Genomic DNA, 19,510 nt, shown 5'->3' on the forward strand with positions numbered 1-19,510 from the left:
GGACAAAGGTCACATTCAAACTCCATGCCCCAATTCTTGATGAAAATCCTTTCTGGTGTACAAACATCTACATTTACATCTAGGCTGCATGTAAAACATGATGGGGAATGAGATCAGTAAAAATTGCCCCCATGCTTTGTAACCATGCTATGTGCTTAGTTTAGGGGGAATTATTAGCTCAATAAAGGCTGGGTTACTCAGCCCAAGATCTTCTCTATGTTTACGAAGGCAATAAGATCCGCAGAGGCAAACTCTCAATGGATTGTATTTTTTTTTATTTAAGGGGGAAACCATTTATTTATTTATTTATTTATTTATTTATTTATTTATTTATATATCCCGCCCTTCAGCCCTAATGGCTCTCAGGGTGGCTTACAATTATTATTTTTAATCAGACAGTTCCCTGCCTTCAGGCTTACAATCTAAAAGACACGAAACAAAGGAGAAGGGAATGGTGGAGGGAAAGGAGATGAGGTCCAGTGGTTCTTCTCTCTCTCTGAGGCCTGGACCAAAGCAGATGGATTGGAGGGAAGGCTCTTCCTTTTTTTCCAGGCTAGTCCTGATGGAGCTGGACCTGCCTGGTGAACTCCCTCTCAGACCGGCGGATGGCAGTTATGGAGGGCGGAGTATATGAATATGCACACTCACAAGTACATAAGAACTGAGAAACAAAGGATTCACATGGAATAGAATTAGGCCTTCTAATGGAGATACTGCACCTGAGGAAAAAGCTGCTCCTCTTGAAGAAGTTTGGTGGGATGGCAAAAGGGAACTCAATTGCTCCCGGACTTGGGGATTTGGCAAATGAAAGAATAGCCTAGTGGAGTACAAACCGGCAGCATTTCTGCCAGCAAACCAAGCTAATCCAACAAACAAGGAAAGCTTGTAGTTTAAATAGAGATTTTGTGCCCTGGGGCAACATTCAGAGGCTCTGCAGCTGAATGATCCAAATATTTGATATGGATATATGGGACTTTGAAGTAGAATCTTCCAAAGTGTGAACTGGGGGTATAAATGGGCAGATTCCTGTATCAAATAGCTCACAGGATCTGGAAGACAAGGATGTTTATTCCAACCAGAATCATTTATGACCAGTCTCTTCCTCACCCCCTTTGTTATGTCCAGTACATCCTCTTTGGCAACACCTAAGCTAGCTATGTGAGGTGTCCACATGCACCTCATGGCGTTCACTTTAGGATCATAGAACAGATTTTATAATTCTGATATCATATGAGGGATGGTGAAGTAAAGCTTGGTGTATTGTAACAGCTTTCAATGATTGCTGGATAGCAATTCTCCAAGGCCCCTATCCATGCACATCCAGTCAGAATCCAAGCCAGTACTAAAACGACTACCTGGATTATATTCCATTTCTAGGTGGGAAAGGTACCCAAGCAGAGGAGAAGTGCAGCAGCTCGTAGTCCTTAGGGCTGGGCTAATAATTCCTGGCAAAACCACTCCAGAAAGATATCCAGCTGTGCCAAACCAAGTGTAGGACTCAAACTACAACTGATTTTTCCATGATGCACATCTTGTGGAAAAGCCAAAGCACACACAGTCTTTTGAGATAGCATGAATGTTAGCACTTAAACTTATGCCAGTGGTGGGGAGGCCATTCAGCAACATGTGAATAGAGCTCTGGTGGTATTGTGTATCCAGAAGGGTGAAACAGGTCTACTGTACAAAATATTCACAGCTGTATACTCGGATAAACACAGTAAAGATTAACTAGAGAGAATAAATGCAGTTGCTATGTAAGATCATGTGAGACAGGGGAAACTGCCCTTCCCTGTTGTCTGTCACTGGAAGAGCACCTGACTTGGGTAGGTTAGCCCATAAGATTTCCTGCTGAGAGACATATTTGCCTGAGACATTTCAGAGCTTCCATCAATGCTCAGAGACAGTCCTGGGCTTACGAACAATCCTCTTAAAGCAGTGAATACAGGCAGGCAAAAACAGCCATTAAGATAATTGGTACAATTCACAAATTCTGTAACCTTGTGGTTTAGGGCTACCACATAACAAGGTAGAAAGGCATAGACATAGTTTTTATAGCCATTATTTCTTAGAAGACAGAATACTTAAAATTACTTATTTCCATTTTAAAATAAGGGATTTCAGATATGCCTGGCATTCAAATTACTCCATCATACATTGAGCTGTATGTATATTTTCCCTCTTACAAGCATGCTGAATTTATCTGAAAGTGTATGAGCCCCAGCTAACCTCTTGGGTTAGATCTTAAATTTTCCATAGAAAGTTGTGAAGCAAACTGGGGTGGGGGAGGCCACACATGCTTCTTTATTCTTGTTACTTCAGTGGTCAGAATAAATGCACGGTGATGATCAAATTCAGAAGTTAATCCCTTAGCACTAACTTGCCAGGGCGTCAGAATTAGCATCTGGTACTCTGCAGTACAGTGAACCCCATATTTGCAAATGAATTCCTACAGTTTTAGAAAAGACAGATAACCAAGGATGCATTGGTCCTGAGCAATACAAATGCACTTTGTGTTATCACCATGCAGCCTGATAATATTACATATCAGGATTGCACATGCTCAGAAAAAAACAGTTGTCATTACAAAGAGTCTTTCACATTGTCCGTTTCTCCAGTTGTTCTAGCACGAATGCTGAACTTTTCTTGGCTTCCTCCAGGAAGTGAGAGAGTTTCTCCTGCACCTGCACAAAAAAGTAAACATCAAAATTTAGCCCCAAACCAGATATTCAGGAGACAGCCAAAGGAAAAAGATATGGATAGCATGTTGAGTGGGAGTGCATGAATATTTTGTGCCACAGTACCATGTGTGTTAAATGACATCATACTGATTCCACGTCACATATTTTTATATTTGGCTTTTATCACCCTCATCCAATCTAGCCTCAGTTTCTAAAATGGGTGAGATGTAACACTCAAGAAAGAACCATCCAAAAGCATTCTGCATGTTAGTTTTGATTTTTATTATCTTACTTTTATCTCACTTTTCAAAAAGCAGTATCAGGTATTCAGTGACAGGCAAAAGTGATAAGAAGTCCAGTTTGATGTCATATGACTTCAAATCAACTCCAACTTACGGTAACCCTATCAGGTTTTTTTCTCAGTAAGATTTGTTCAAAGGAGCTTGGCCATTGCCTTCATCTGAGGCTGAGAGATTGTGACTTGCTCAAGATCATCCAGTGAGTTTCCATGGCCAAGTGGGGATTTCACACCCTGGTATCATGGAGTCCTAACCCAACACTCAAACCACCACAACACACTGGATTTCAAGAAGTATGATACCCTCATTTGTTTATTTCAGTAAGAGGATAGTTGTTTCACATCAGAATCATAGAATCATAGAATAGTAGCGTTGGAAGAGACCACAAGGGCCATCCAGTCCAACCCCCTGCCATGCAGGAAATCTCAATCAAAGCATCCCCGACAGATGGCCATCCAGCCTCTTCTTAAAGACCTCCAAGGAAGGAGACTATCACCCTCTGAGGGAGTGTGTTCCACTGTCGAACAGCCCTTACTCTCAGGAAGTTCCTCCTAATGTTCATCTGGAATCTCTTTTCCTGGAGCTTGCGTCCATTGCTCCGGGACCTAGGCTCTGGAGCAGCAGAAAACAAGCTTGCTCCCTCCTCAATATGACATCCTTTCAAGTATTTAAACAGGGCTATCATATCACCTCTTATCCTTTTTTACTCCAGGCTAAACATCCCCAGCTCCCTAAGGTGTTCCTCATAGGGCATGGTTTCCAGACCCTTCATCGTTTTAGTCACCCTCCTTTGGACACGCTCTAGTTTCTCAATAAGATTTTGTTTTGTGGGAAGTAATCTGTGACCACACAACTAATCTGTTTAGTGCCAGATAGGGGATACACACACACACACACACTCATCCCTCCATATTTGCAGCTCTAATATTTGCGGATTTGATCATTCACAAATTTGATTAATATGTTCCCTCCAGGAATCTGTAGGTCCTTCAGTGCAACTCTATGGTCAACTTTAACTAAAAGTTGCACTGAAAGACCTAGATATTCCTAGAAAGAAGATTCGACTAGGCATTTGTAGTGCAATTCTATGGTCAATGTTTGGCAAAAGTTGATCACAAAGTTGCACTGGAGGACCTACAGATTCCTAGAGAGAAGACTCAACTAGGCATTTGTAGCTCCTCTGGCACAGTTCTATGGTCAGTGTCTGTCGGATGCTGACCACAAAGTTGCACTGGAGGACCTACAGATTCCTAGAGAGGAATGGTGTTTTTGTTATTTGTGGTTTTTCCATATTCACAGGGATCTTGTGCCCCTAACCCTTGTGAATATGAAGGGATAAGTGTATATCTAGCTCTGTCAAGACAGCCATTCTGGCAAAAATTCTGACGATGAAATAGTCTCCTCTCAAAACACCATTAAAATATTGACCCTGCCAGCTAGAATAAAAGGGTAGAGGGTTCTCCTATAGATGGAGGAGGGATATTTCCAGAAGACTTCCACTGCCTTTGTAAATTAGTATGTTTCCAGGCAAGATTTCTATTATGGTATTGTTCTGATGCATGGGAACCATGTCTTGTCTTGAATTCATGTCTTGCTGGGACCTGCTGCTTGATTGCTCCCACTTTCAGCAGAAACAGCTAAATAAAATTTGGGCCATGGTTTATTGCATGGATATGAAAACTGTGGCCCTAGAGCCACCTGTGTAACCCATGGTAATTTTTGCAGCCCCTGAACTGCCTGGACAACCCTGCATTGCCTTTTTTTTTAAATAGAAAAAGGTGAATTTTCCTCTGTTGGCACAAACCAGGAGGCAATTTACCTTTTAGATAGGTCTCTGGGACCCTGCACATTTTAAATCATATTTAAAGGAAATGATTACCCTAAAGGGAAGGGGCAGAATACTGGCAACCATAAACTTTGTCTTGGCCTCCAAGAATAGCAGCACTTTGCAGATCTCTGAGAAGTAGCCGTGACAAGTAGTAGAGATTTTAAGGCGAGAAACCTTATTATCTTCTGGTTACAAGACAGTAATAGGTAAGTGCCTGAGTCACCATGGTGAGGCCTCCCATTACTTAGGGCCTGCTCATATCTCTACAGCTCACTTTGCCACATCTAAAGTAAAGCAAGGTGTGGCAACTAAGAGTGAACACCCAGGAAAATCTCCCAAGCCAAGATGAGAGGGAGAGAAGAGAGGAGACCTTAACTCCATGAGAGAAATCTCTCCTGTGAGAGAAGAAATACACACCTGAAGTATATTGTCTAAAAGACCATCATTTTTAATTTTTCCCCCAATATACCTTACCGCTTGAACTATTACCAAGTCTGAAACCTCTCTCATTTTTATTTTTTCTAAATAATACTTAGTGAGTCATACAAGTACAAGTACAAAAATGAGATAAGGAACACCAGGAAGAAAAAGGAATAAATCAAGAACAAATAAAACTAAAATGTTTCATTGCACAATAATTAATTAAGTTACCTATGCATTGCATCTTTGCTAATTATACCTAGATTTAGGAAGAGCTGTAACATCCCTGGAATTTCAGATGTGTTAAATAAAGTTTGTTGTATGGTTCTAATGGGGAAAAAACCAACAAAAAGTATCAGATAATTTAAAAATAAATACCGTATTTTCCGGTGTATAAGACGACCGGGCGTATAAGACGACCCCCAACTTTTAAGATAAAAAAATAGAGTTTAGGATATACTCACCATATAACGCTACCCCTATTCCTTGGAAGCTGGCCGTGCACACGCACGCTGGCTTCAAGGGGCCTCCGAAGGCCCCTTAGAAGCCGGCGCTTGGCTGCCGGCTTCCCAGGCCTCCAGAGGCCTGAGAGACTGGCGGCCCCAGAGCACACACACTGGCTTCTAAGGGGCCTCCAAAGGCCCCTTAGAAGCCGGCGCTTGGCTGCCGGCTTCCCAGGCCTCCGGAGGCCTGAGAGGCCGGCGGCCCCAGAGCGCGCGCGCCTGCTTCTAAGGGGCCTCCGAAGGCCCCTTAGAAGCCGGCACTTGGGCTGCCGGCTTCCCAGGCCTCCAGAGGTCTGAGAAGCTGGCGGTTGAACGCGCTCACCTGGCGTACAAGACAACCCCCGACTTTTGACACCAATTTTTAGAGGGCAAAAAGGCGTCTTGTTGCGGGAAAATACGGTAGGGTTTAAAAAATAATAATTTGGCATGCCTTTATTAATTCAATGACTGCAGCTGGAAAATAGAGATGTTTGCCATTAGGGGCATTTGGTTTACACACTGTAAGCTGGTTAGGGAGTGCTGATTCTCTGATAAGCAGTATAGAAATGTTCCTGTACTTGCTATTGCTATTGTTATGGATTGCCATCTCTGGAAAGCTATTTTAGTTGGATAAATAATGTGGCTTTTAATGTCAAAAGGAATCATCTGAGAAACCATTTGGGAACAGATTATTTCCTTTGTGTAGTAGCCAGCATTAAGCGCCCCACTAGTATCTGACCAGCACAGTGATATGCCTGCTGACAAGGCTTGTATATTCTGAATCGTTGGCTAAACCTGGTATCATATTTTAATGTAAAATATCATAAAGCTGGAAGAAGCCAACTTTCTCATGGCAGGGCCATCCTGCCTTGCCATCATGGAAATACTTAAATGTCACAGTACTCTGCAAGTGGAAAAAGTGGGTAGGCAATCACTCCAAATGGCTTCATTGATTTACTAGTATTCCTCAAATCCTGGATGGCCTGGATAAGACAAGAAGAAAGACAGGCACTTAAAATGAGAGGAGCATAGCTGGTGTAGTGGTTTGGGGGTTTGTTTTTTTTTAGCACTTCTTACCTGTTTCTTAAAGTCTTCATCTGTTATATCTTTCAGGTTGGTGACAACATTGAAATAGGCACCAAACACTCCAGCTTCTAAAGCTTTAGCTGCCACCTGTACATAAAGAATAAGAGGCATATGTTACATGAGTTAAATAAAGCCTCTCAACCAGTAAATCATTTATTTCAAACAACTAGAAACCATCACAACTCAGAAAAAAGATAAGAATATACTAGTCATATAGAGCCATATTTTTGAGTTAATTTAAAATTTGTTTTATTATGCTCTGCTCAATTCAACTCCAGTTAATTTTGTAATTCAGTGATTATTGGTTTTATGTCACTTATTTTTCTCTTCCTTTTTCTTCTCTGTAACCAGAGGCTGCTCTCTACTAGCAGCACACTAAAACCAAGCAATCTTCATGTGTTGTAAGCCTTCTTGACACTGCAAAATGTGATTCTAACATATAGTTTAGTAACACCCTCTGGCAGGCAACCTGTTTGGGATTTCTATATGTCATTTTTTAGACGGGGTGCAGAGGACTATTCTCTTGCCCTTTCTCTCTTTTGTTTTTTCATGAAAGTAAAAAATGGCATGATTTTGCAACTTTCTGCATGGTTTAATGTTGCACTAATGCTCATTTAGTCCTCCATCATCTGAAAACAATACCGCTTTTGCAGGATATTCCCAGATTTCAACCCCGTTTATTGACGAGATTTGGGCACTCCCCTCCCATGTGATTAGGTCCTCTGTCCAAACAATTCCAATGCACGGAGTGTCTTAAACCCCAGGACAAGTTGCTGCTGATCCTTCTTACCAGGGGAAAGGGGAGGGAGGAGGAACTGTTCCAACCATGAGGATCTAGCTGGTCTCATCTCCCAGGAGAAGGAATTGTAGAATCATAGAATAGTAGAGTTAGAAGAGACAACAAGGGCCATACCGTCCAACCCACTGCCATGCAGGAACTCTCAATCAAAGCATACAGCCTCTGTTTAAAGACTTTCAAGGAGATAGACTCCACCACTCTCCAATGGAGTGTGTTTCACTATTGAATAGCCCTTACTGTCAGGAAGTTCCTCCTAATGTTGAGGTGGAATCTCTTTTCCTCGCGCTTGCATCCATTGTTCCAGGTCCTGTTCTCTGGAGCAGCAGAAAACAAGCTTGTTCCCTCCTCAATATGACATCCCTTCAAATATTTAAACAGGGCTATCATATCATCTCTTAACCTTCTCTTCTCCAGACTAAATATCCCCAGCAAAAGACAGGTGAACACCATTTCAGATTGCACCTTAATTTCTGCCCTTCCGGAGCTACACATGCATGTAGGATCTCAGCCTCTGTTCCTAATTGTATTGATCAGCTTCATACCACCTTAAACTACAGTCCTCTGCCATTTCTAAAACACTGTTTAGTGCTGTGCACTTTTTATGTTATCTACTGAGAGAAAACCTGAGAATTAAACTGGCCTGAGAGATGTATCCAAGGCCACCCACTGAGCTTTGTGTCTCCACCAGGATTTGTAACCCATTTCTCATACCCAATTATATACTATATGCAGTCTGTGCAATGCAAATCCCTTTACACACATACACACACCAATGGCAGAGTACCATCTGGCTGCCCTTGAATCACCTGCTGCAAGCACCTCTTTTCAGCCCATTACAAAAAAAAAATTACACAGTCCTTTCTCAAAACCTAACAACTGATCCCTTTCCTAACCTGTGCATCCATCAAATATTTACTATATACTGTACCTGAATATCTGATTTGCAGGCTACATTTCCATGCTGAGCCATTTCTCTTAAGAAAGGCCACAAGGAATGAACTTTTTCTGCTAGTGAGAAGGGGACGCCAACTGCATTTTTTCAGGCCCAGCTGCATGGCTGTTGTGCGCCTGCAGATAGTGAATAAGCAAAGGAGAAATATTACTGGATGACATAAATAAGGGGAACAAGAGATGTCTGTCATATCAGTATGTTGCAACAATGACAAAAAGGCTTTCAGTCCCTTAAAGTTGACTCTGACTTATGGTGATATTCCTCCTTGGCTTTTCCTGGCGAAGTTTCTCCAGAGGAGGTTTGCCATAGTCTTCTTCAAATAGTGCTGAAAGAATATAACTTGCCCAAAGTCATCCACTGGCTTTCCACTGCTGAGCAGGGATCTGAACATGGGATCCAACACTCAAATCCCTATATACTGCTGGCTTTCCAAGAGTACCAGTTTCATTGGAGAAACCCACAGTAAAATATCAACCTAGCAAAAATGTTACCTTGCCCAACAAAAGAAAAGATATTCTTTTCCTAATAAAACTTTGGCCTCCTGTCAGGAGTGGGGTGGAATTCATAACCTGAATGAAGAATTTTTATTCATCTAAGGTTCCAGTCAGATAAGCTGCACCCATCTTCTACATCCCTTTTCCCTATACAGAGGTCTTGACAAGTGCCTCTTTTAGGAAAAAGCATCATCATCATGTTGGCCATAACTGTTCTCTAAAAAGAGAGAAGGTTCAGGTACTGACTGAATGAATTAATAAATAAAGAGCCCTGGTGGCGCAGTGATTAAATGCCTGTACTGCAGCCACTCACTCACAAACCACAAGGTTGTGCGTTCAATCCCAGCCAGGGACTCAGGGTCGACTCAGGCTGGCATCCTTCCAAGGTTGCTAAAATGAGTACCCAGGTTACTGGGAGCAATTGGTGTACACATTGTAAACTACTTAGGGAGTGCTTAAGTGCACTGATAAGTGGTATAGATATGTACTTGCTATTGCTATAAATAAATATGTTTAAAAGACATTCCTTCTTCTGGAAAGATGTTTTTATGAGAGGGGCAATGAAATCAGCATAGATTTCCCAGTAGCTTCCTCAAACAGTAAGTTTCAAAATTCTTTGAAGGAAGGAATCCATTATTGTTAAAATGGTATAAGCCCCCCCCCCCCCGTGCACTTCCGGGGGGGGGGGGGGAGTAACCTGAACCAATCCTCCCTCCACTATGACTGGGCCATCTGTGGGCTTGGGCTGGTTGTTTTGGAGGCAGAGAATACATTTTTGCATGTCAATGTGGTATGTTTTTCACCTTCTCCAGGAAATACTGGGAAGGGGGGAGGGTAATATATGCTGTGTTCCTCTTATTTGGATGTGTGTCATTGAGAGCCAGTGTGGCTAATGGTTTGAGTGTTGGACTGTGACTCTGGAGACCAGGGTTCAGTTCCCAGATCAGCCATGGAAACTCACTGGGTAACCTTGGGCAAGTCACATTCTCTCAGCCTCAGGGGAAGGCAATGGCAAACCTCCTTTGAACAAATCCTGCCAATAAAACCCCATGATAGGTTCACCTTAGGGTCACCATAAATCAGAAATGATTTGAGGGCACACAACAAACAAAAACACTACAATTACAGTGATGATGTATTCAAATCATAGAATCATAGAGATGAATAAGATCTCAAGGCCCATCTAATCCAACTCTCAGCCATGCAGGAATACACAATCAAAGCACTCCTGACAGATGACCACCCATCTTCTGTTTAAAAACCTCCAAAGAAGGAGACTCCACTACACTCCAAGGGAGTGTATTCCTCTGTCGAACAGCCCTTACTGACAAGAAGTTCTTCCTAAGGTTGAGGTGGAATCTCTTTTACTGTAGTTTGCATCCATTACTCTAGTTCCTAGTCTCAGGAGCAACATAAAACAAGCAAAAACATCCATCACAAATGATGGGTAGTAAATTGAGGCAAGGAAGACCATAGGATTAAGTTGGTGGGAGACAAAGGGGGGCAGGGGGCTGCTGAGGAACACTTGCCTGTTTTGGGACAACTGTGGGGTGAAATCTCAATGACTAACGTCATACTCATTCTCACAAATTGTCTGCAGATGGTTGTGGGTGAGCTGGAGAACAGGCTGACCCTAGAGACTATGGTATAATGAATTGGAAAGGGATCAGCAATGGGTGCAGCTCTCCCCTTTTTATGAATGATTGTTGTATATGGGTCTCTGGCTCTCATTCTTGACACAATGTTGTTTGCTGTGTAGACAGATATTTACAAAACAATGCAAAGAAATTTATTGATATGTACCTTTCTTTCTCCTCAGGTGTTGTCTTAGGGAGCTTCATAGCATCCTATGGAAAGAAAAACATGATTACTCATATTCAGTAGTTGTCTGGGCTGTAAGAATCTTTTGTCTGGTGCTTAGCCCTGAACAGAACCACCTCTGTGAATCTGGGTGCAAACCAAAGTTCCTTATTATATTTTCATTCCTCCATATCCCCAGTACATATCTTGCACATACATACTCACCTCAAAACTTGTTCCAAACCCTAATGTTAACTGCTAAGATTCCTGCCTTTCTGTGAAAGAAAAATCTGAAAGGAAAACTAACAAGAGACAGAAGAAAAAATGCAGCTGTTCAAAGGTTTGTAAATGTTACTCACCATGTAGCCACTGAAAGCCGAAGAGTCAGTGTCCACCATGACTACCAGCTCCTTCATGGCCTGGTGGAATGGTGGTATTAGCTTTCTCATAACAGGGTCCAGGTCTTCAAACTGACGCTTCCCATATGTCATCTGTCCCACCATGCAGCCCAATGCTGCACCCTAGAAGGAGACATAAATGAGAACTCCTCCACTTTTCCTCTACTATTCATGAACTCTTCACAGGGTGTCTGATATAATACAGTCAGTGGTGTCACTAATGCAGTGCGGGGGTATGGACCACACTGGGTGACACCTCAGAAGAGGGGTGACACCTGCTTGGGTCCTCCTCCTGCTGTGGGGTGTGCTACTGATGGGCCTGCCCCTTCTTCTCTGCTGTCTTGACTCTCTCTGTGAGGAAAAGGCCAAGGCAGTGGAAGAGGAGGAGGGGCAGCACATGTCCCTTCTGTCCCCTCCTGATGCCTCACTTGTTCAGTGGTGCCCCAGCAGCCCGAGGCAGGCAGCAGCTGGGTGAGTGAAGCAGTAGGAGAGGAAAGAGGGAGGGCAGGGGAGGCTGTCACCATGCAGGAGCCCTTTCTGGGTCTGGCAATCTGGCGGCTGGGACAGATGGGTGGGAAGAGCAGGGCAAGTGTGCCCTTACTGGCTTTGCTGCTGGGCTTTCTCCTCAGGAAGAAGCCATGGCAGTGAAGGAGAAAGGGTGAATGCACTCCTTCCATCCTCTTCACTGCCTCATTTGAGCCTCCCAGCAGCCCTGGGCAGAAAGACAGTCATGCAAGCAAATGAGGGAGACAGGAAAGGCTGTCACCACTCTCACCCCAGCAGCCACTCCTCACCAATCCAGCACAATTCCACTAACCCTTCCACCAGCATACACTGAAGATCTGGAGAGCAATATCTGTTCTTTTCTCCAAGCTGTGAAGTTTCAGTTGAATCCTACCCTGCCCCAGCCTCTCTGGACACTAAATGGTTATGGGGGTATGCTCTGGTGCTACAAAACTTTGTGCAAGGGGAGCATTGCATGAAGAGCCACTGACTAGCTCCTTTTGTAACATCCAAAAAATGACATACTCTAGTATATTATTGATATACACTGACATACACTAGTGTACACCAGGTTACCCCAGGCTATGTCATCAATAGGGTTTTGACCTAATATTTCATAGGTGCAAACTATCCTTGACTTCAATTAATCTCTGGGGATTCAATCAATTCAATTAATCTCTTGAATTATGTTTTATGTGTGAAGCCTGGGAAAAAATACTTTTGGGGAGGCTACAACTTCAGGGATTCCCGAAGGGATGTGAAGACATGCAAGCTAGATCTACAACAGAAGAAAAGAAGGATTTCTACAGCATCCTCTTCAGGAAAGATTCTCCAAGCTCAAGAGCCCCCTAGTGACTATATACCAAAGAAGCCATGGCTGCTGAGACTGATCCTCCTCCAGGAGCCGCTGACCTTGCTCCAACTTTCTGCACAAAAAAGTGGAGAGGCAAAGACACCAGGCTGCTGCTCTCTTTGCTGTCCTGCATCATGTACCTTCAGAAGACACAGAGAGATCATTTCTACATGTATGCATACATGTCCATAATTAAAATGAAGTAAATTTAAGGGGAAGAAATGTTCAGACATCCATCTAACTTAGGTGTATGGTGATAGCTTACTTGAAGTGTGAAACAAATCAAGGTAGCAACTGAAATATAACTATAACACTGCACAATTTGCTGACTAGAAGTTATTTTCTGTCATTCTAGGATGTGGGCCAGCCTTCATCAAGCAAGCAAAAAAAAAAAAAAAAAAGAGGAGGGGGAGAAAGAGTTTACTAGAGCATCTGCTGCCAAGTGAAAGTGAGTACAGTCGCCTCTTTGTATCCACAGGTGTTCTGTTCCAGACCATCCCACAGATGCCAAAAATTGCAGGATCTCAAGTCCCACTGTTATTTATGATAGGTGCGCCATGTGTGCAACCACACACTGCCATTTGAGAGAATGGGGCAGGGTCATCTGCAGATGCTCCAATCCTCAGATATCTAAAACATGTGAGACGCTGAATATCTTGACAATCCCCTCCTCCAAAACATATCCTAGGGGACATATGTATCACACACTCTATTGATATGGACTGTGAACAGACCTATAACAAAGAATAACATCCTTTAGTGAGAAACGTATGTGAAAGTGGACAGCTGAAGGAAAGCAAACACCTCATCACTTGTTTTCTTTCAGACTACCAAAGATTCCCATAGAGCCAAAGCCTGAAACAGAACTTGGACAAATTACTCTTTTGGAGTCCAACTCCCAGAATCCCAGACTCTGGCCTGAAGTCATTCCAGTCAGAGAAGGACTGTACAGCTGTTCTTGCAGGCCTTTTCCCCAACCAAAAACCTTAGCTGTTTTCCATGGATACGGCATCTTCTCTGTCAAAACATCTGGATGGCTACAGCTTGAGGGCCACTACATTAGGTCATTAGCAAAAAGGAAAGCTATTTCTGCTTCCAGCAGTTCACAAATACTCCTAAGAAGCAAGGTCACCTTCACATGAATTGAACTGAGAAGGGATATTGTAAAGCTGATGCTGGAAAAGGGTTTGTCCTAGTGGTGTGCACAAATGTTGAGGCCAAAGCCAAGAAGTAAGGGGGCTCAAATTAGTATCATCAATATCTGCCATCAATTGGAAACTATCCTGGGTGTCAAGAGAAACAATTCTCCTTATTAGAAACGTGACCTATATGAATTGCATATTTTCTCAAGTGCCTACAAGTACCTTCTAGGATATCACATTCCACTTTCTGAAGAAGGGAATAAAGACAGTAGCTTGCTGCTTCTATTAATTACTCTTCCCTAAATTATGTCAGCATTTCCTCTATCATTATTTATAGTGGAAACAGATGGAGGTGCTTCAAAGTGAAGGAGTGGACCTCTACAAGTCAGCTGATAGCCAACTCAGATTGACCCTCCAAAACCATTTTTAAAAGGCAAGACAAGAGCAGACATACTCAATTATGCGCTCCTTTGGATTGAATGGAGACAAAGAGTCCAATCCCAATCGGTTGATTACCTGAAGACAAAAAATATAAATTCATAGAATTCATTAAACAGATGCTGAAAAATAATGTAAGTGATGATCCTTTACCATGTGAACAAACCAATAACAGCATAGGCACTGTAGTATGGTCCCCTGTATGTTACTAACCTCAAGTCTCTCAAATATATACATTTTTAAAAATGAAATAATATATTCCTGTAGCCAATTGTGCCATGAAGATCCGAGTGGGGTGTTTTTGTTTTTGTTTTGTTTTTTGGCTGGTTGTAGTGAATTTTAGCACTACTCAGAAACTACACTTCATGCTTATTTCCCATTTGAGGTGTAATTAAACATATTTTTTGTGGTTTTATTGGGCTATGAGGCCATGCTCTACAAGAGTTTATTCCTGATGTTTCACCAACAGCTGTGGCTGGCATCTTCAGAGAATGCTGGCATGGAAGAGAGTGGGGTATATATACTATTGGTTGAGAGGAAGTGATTTGCATGTTGATCTGTGTATTGTTCTGTTGTTGAATGGTAAGACCAGGACATTATGGGATGTGCTCAGAATGAGAGCTAGTTAAGAAATGTTTTGTGTTCTGAAAACTGAAGGAAAACCATCATGAGAAGTTAAATGAAGCATACAATCTTGAATACCTGGGACAGAGAGAAAGTAGCCATGTTAGCATGTTGCAACTAAAACAGAGGACGCATTACGTTTTAACCTGGCAGCAGCCTAATGGGCTGCAGCTGGGATACGGCATGGAGGTGGGGATTATCACATTGTAAGTTGCCGCTGAGTGCCAGCATCCTGTGTCCCAGCTGTGCTCAGCCAGCCCCTTTTTGAAAACGAAAGCTCCCAGAGTTTTAAAACTCTGGGCATAGCTGGAACATGGGATGCTGGCACTCAGTGATTTGATGGCAACGTACAATGCAATAATCTCCGCCTCCATGCCACATTAAAAGGTAATGTGATAAGGTCCAAAACCACTCTTATGCCACATTAAAGCCTACCAAGTTTTATTTGACAGAAGCATTTGTGGATAGCATTTGATCTGTGACCTGTGATTTGATGGCATGGATTACTTGCATGGGATATTTCACACATTCTAGTTATCTCAGATTCCCAGAAAGTGAATTACTAGCAAATGTTAAAAAGTTACCAGTCTGATTTTATGATCTTCTTCAAGAATGAAGAGATTGTCTTTCTTAATATAAAATTCTGCAGCGTCCAACATGGCTTTTTTAGGGATCAGACCCACTAGCTGAGATCCCACCACAGGCAGATTGAGTTCCTAGAAGGAAGAATGGAAATGTCATAACAGTGAAGGTATGGCAAAGCATTCATCTGGGCTCTAGGAGCCCTCACTGGGGCTGATTCCACTCCTAACAAGCCCATCCAAGCCACTTTGGGGATTTAAAAAAAAATAAACCACAACAAGTCCCTAGAAGAAGTGGGATAAAGTGGGCACCTGTAGCTTTAATCCCAAATCTATTTTCTCTCCACAGACCTACACTGCTGCACAGGCTGGCAAAAATGTTTCATGACAATCAGCTAACTTAATTTCTGCAGCTTCTCAGAATTCACAGATGTTCACACACATTATCAGAATGTGTAATTCTCCACATTCACAGACATTATCAGGCTCCTGGTTGCTTGTCTTTCCTCATGCTGACCTGCAGCCTCTGGTGCATGACACACAGAGGAAGGAAGAAGGGATGGTGGCCTTCCTAATGCTGCTCAGACAATCAGGCAACTTTCCTGCTATTTTCAAAGAGAGCTGCACTTAATTGTTCTGTGGTTATAAAGTCCCTAGAACAACTATATAAAAATAAATCAAAAGTAGATTTAAAGACCTGCCTTCAGAATTTTAGCTCTCACTCACACCAGCAAGTAAAAAAATGTAGCCACACATAGATCAGCAACACCAGCTGTAACCAAGTGCTGTTCTGCAACTCACCTTGGCATCACTGCAGACCTCCTCATAGACCACATGAAGGGAAGTGGTTTCAAAGTCCAACAGATTGGTAGAGACTTGAGCAATATTTTCTTCATCCAAGTACCAGCCCATGCCTTGCACCTGCTTCAACCGCCCAGGCTGCAAACAACAATGAGATGCAACTGCTTCAGCCGTGCACACCTTCAGCTAAGAGTACCAACAAGTGGAACAAATTGGGAGACATATCCTGTCTTCACCCCAGCCACAAAACAGTCAAATGAGAATGGGAAGATCCTGCAATGCTCCCAAAATATTTTAATTACACTGAGCATCTTCCACATCTGCCCCCAAATGTCAATTAGTGCAACAAAACTTAATGGATTCTGTGGCTCCTTAAAAATATAAACATTATTGTGGTATATGCACTCATGGGTTATCCTCTTCAACAGGCTAATAAAAGAGTTTTAAAAAACAAACCTGAAAGACTATGAAAGATAAGTTGTTGCATTATTTCTGTGACATCTCTATGCAGAGATAAAATGGTTACAGCAAAGAAACATGGATGTAGTACTGAGATGTTTCTGTTGTGGCACGCAGATATAAAGACAAGAAGGTCCATAGTGAAACTAGTCTAAAATGTGAAGAGGAGAGGGGGGAAGAGACCATACCCACCTGTCCACACAACATTTATCATGGAGTCATGGAGCCAGTAGGCACCTGTAGAATATTACCCCTTGGGCTGGTGTCTTGGACATGTAGGTAATAACAAAAACCCTCCAACAAAGCTGAAAAGAGCCAAAACTCTCAATACTATCTTCTTGGTCTGAGGTTTTAGTCCTTCTGTAACAAACCCTAAGGGAGATTCAGAACCTTTATATGCTATAGTAAATAAATAAATAAATAAATAAAGTTCTTGCAGCCTAGGCATGGCATGAAGGTGAACATTTTGCCTGACACCTGAAGGTTACTAGTAAGACATAAATTCCATGTAGTGTAATAAAGTAACCTTAACAATCTTCTTTTAAAAAGAGATTATCCTTCTTTTCTTGCCCTTTTCTGCATTTTAGAGAAGATATTGGCAGAAGGTGGACTGCAGTTGCAGTCAACCCTTAAAGCCCATATTACATTAGCAAGAATTTCTGGTATCCAGTTGTTTAACAATGGAAATAACAAGACTACTTTCAATCTCAGTAAATTATACAGGCAAAATGAAGAAAAAATATGGGGCAGGAAGTAACGAGGAATGTATTATTTATGGAAAGACTGGGAATTAAGTTCAATTTTGGTTGAAAGAAGACATTCATGGGTTTTAAAAATCTTATTTTAAAATTGATCTTTTTGGCACCTGATTTCACTTGACGGACTCTCCGTGAAACCAAATTCCAAAGTAGATCCTACAAGACCAGGCCTGCCCTCCTTTGTTTCGGAGGATTTCAGTGTGCAGTGGAGAGTGGGGCAAGGGAGAGACACAAGTTAGTTTTTCCCTGGGTACTGGAATACCTGGTCTTTGCCACGGCCCTGCTCTCGAATGTTCAGGGCAATCCGGTGTGCCAGTTCCTTTGTGCACAGCAAATTGATGTTATATGCTATGAGGAATTTCCGTGCACCTGTCACTGTTGCGCCCCACCTTGGAACAAAGGTTGCAGGGCCAAAATCAGGAGACCATTCCACTTTGTAGAGCTTGAAGATAACAGAGAAGGAAAAAAGGACAACAGTTTTATTCTGTCGATATGAAGAACATTATACCCGTGTTAAATAATGCCAGAGCTAGGAAGCTGGCTTGTAATAATATTTAACCCTGCACAGACACAAGAACTTTCAAAGGAATCATTCTGTGTGAATAATGATATTAAACTTCTTTCAAGCTTCTGCTTGACATTATGGACAGAAGGTGCTATTCCCCTTGCTTTTCACACTGAAGCCCTTCCCTCTTTTTAACATCCCCATCCAAGGGGCGGGGCCACTTTTTTGAAAAAGTATACAGAGAAGGAAAGTTCATCCAGATCAGGTCCCCACATTTCTGTAATAAACTAAAGCGGGTGGAAGTTACACTGTTTGTTTAATTATTGCAATCTTTGCTTATTACCTGAAAGAGGTTAAGACTACAGGAGAGACCTAAAGAAAGAACAGAAAGTGGTAGGATACTAAAGAAAATGGAGAAACCAATTGAACATCCTTCACCTTTTTCTTTCTGTTGGCTTAGTAAAAGCAGCTGCTGCAGAAATTGGGTGTCTTGAGCACCCATCTTGCCATGTTGTCTTATCAAATGTATTTTCCTTTAATTTTAATAAAATATTTTAACTAAATTTGGGGTGGAATTTGTATTCTGTGGAGAACACTGCTTAAGATATTGGGTCACTTCCCTCTTTCTTTTTCTTTCTTTGAGGAAGAGGAAGTAGCATTTGGGAAACACTGTACAGAGAAAATCACCTAGAATATGATTTTCTAAATTCTAAAAGGTATAATCCATAGACTGCTGGCAGGGATCTGATCTAAGAGGAGTTGGGACTTGTACTATGGAGGAAAGGTGAACTTAACTCCCAGAAAGAAGGGATGCAGTTTAAAGGACAACCATTATGTGCAGTCAGCTTGCTGGCTTGGAAATCAGCCTTGGCAATTGCTTTCTTCCAAGTAGGAAAGAAAAGAATTTGTGGCTTCTTGCTCTGCTTTTAGCATGTAATAAAAACAGATCATTTTCACACAAGGTTTTTATAATGGAATGGAGGTGGGTTAAAAATGGCTTACAAATGAAATGAAATAAATAAATTGCTGCTATTTTGTCTTCTTCAGGTATAATCGAGGGACTTTATCACACATGGGGGGGATTGCAGCTCAGATCCGTAGTCACTCCTGTTCTAGCAATGCAAAGGGTGATGTTTTTCCACACCAGATCCAAGTCACTCCTCTCTAGCAATTCAGATTGAAGTTAAAATGTCATGTTTTTCCACATCTGGTTGCCTTTCTGTTGTCCTTCCAAAGTGAGGGAGAAGAGAAGTCAGTTTGATTCCAAGCAAGTCACGTGATGCGGACTCAAGCAAAGGGGAGTGAGTGCACACTGTATTACCACACTAGAGCATACTGTGAGGGGTCAACGATTTGAATCTGCCCCCTTGCACATGCTCAGTGGGGCTCTGGATGCTGCCCTCCTTCTCCCTGCCCCCTCCTTAGCTGTCATCCTTCATCGGGGTCTAGGAGAAGGCAGGGGATGATGGGATAGGTGGCTGGGGGTTGCTGGGGCCAGGATCAGGATGCAGGAGCAGTCAGGGGATGATGGGATAGGTGTCTGGGGTTGCTGGGGCCAGGATCAGGATCAGGATGCAGGAGCAGTCAGGGGATGATGGGATAGGTGTCT

At 42.4% G+C, this 19,510-nt stretch overlaps 1 protein-coding gene and 1 long non-coding RNA gene across 2 annotated transcripts in view; one reads left to right on the forward strand and one right to left on the reverse strand.

Annotated features, from left to right (window-relative positions):
* Positions 1–1,957: 1,957 nt before the first annotated feature.
* The window catches only part of FTCD (formimidoyltransferase cyclodeaminase), a 23,649-nt gene continuing 6,096 nt past the window's right edge, over positions 1,958–19,510 (reverse strand). The window contains 13 exon segments of the mRNA XM_042446669.1: positions 1,958–2,681; positions 5,485–5,552; positions 6,611–6,690; positions 6,785–6,880; positions 8,521–8,625; positions 8,627–8,660; positions 10,842–10,885; positions 11,198–11,359; positions 12,604–12,733; positions 14,190–14,251; positions 15,382–15,513; positions 16,180–16,317; positions 17,659–17,838. Of these exon segments, the coding sequence (XP_042302603.1) occupies positions 2,581–2,681; positions 5,485–5,552; positions 6,611–6,690; positions 6,785–6,880; positions 8,521–8,625; positions 8,627–8,660; positions 10,842–10,885; positions 11,198–11,359; positions 12,604–12,733; positions 14,190–14,251; positions 15,382–15,513; positions 16,180–16,317; positions 17,659–17,838 (1,332 nt within the window). The 3' untranslated portion in view covers positions 1,958–2,580.
* LOC121919769 lies at positions 10,350–16,185 on the forward strand. The gene is made up of 4 exons (XR_006101579.1): positions 10,350–11,178; positions 12,444–13,041; positions 14,073–14,307; positions 15,728–16,185. It is a non-coding gene; the product is annotated as an uncharacterized LOC121919769 (long non-coding RNA).

Source organism: Sceloporus undulatus, chromosome 1 (genome assembly GCF_019175285.1).
Source record: "Sceloporus undulatus isolate JIND9_A2432 ecotype Alabama chromosome 1, SceUnd_v1.1, whole genome shotgun sequence".
Lineage (NCBI taxonomy): Eukaryota > Metazoa > Chordata > Lepidosauria > Squamata > Phrynosomatidae > Sceloporus > Sceloporus undulatus.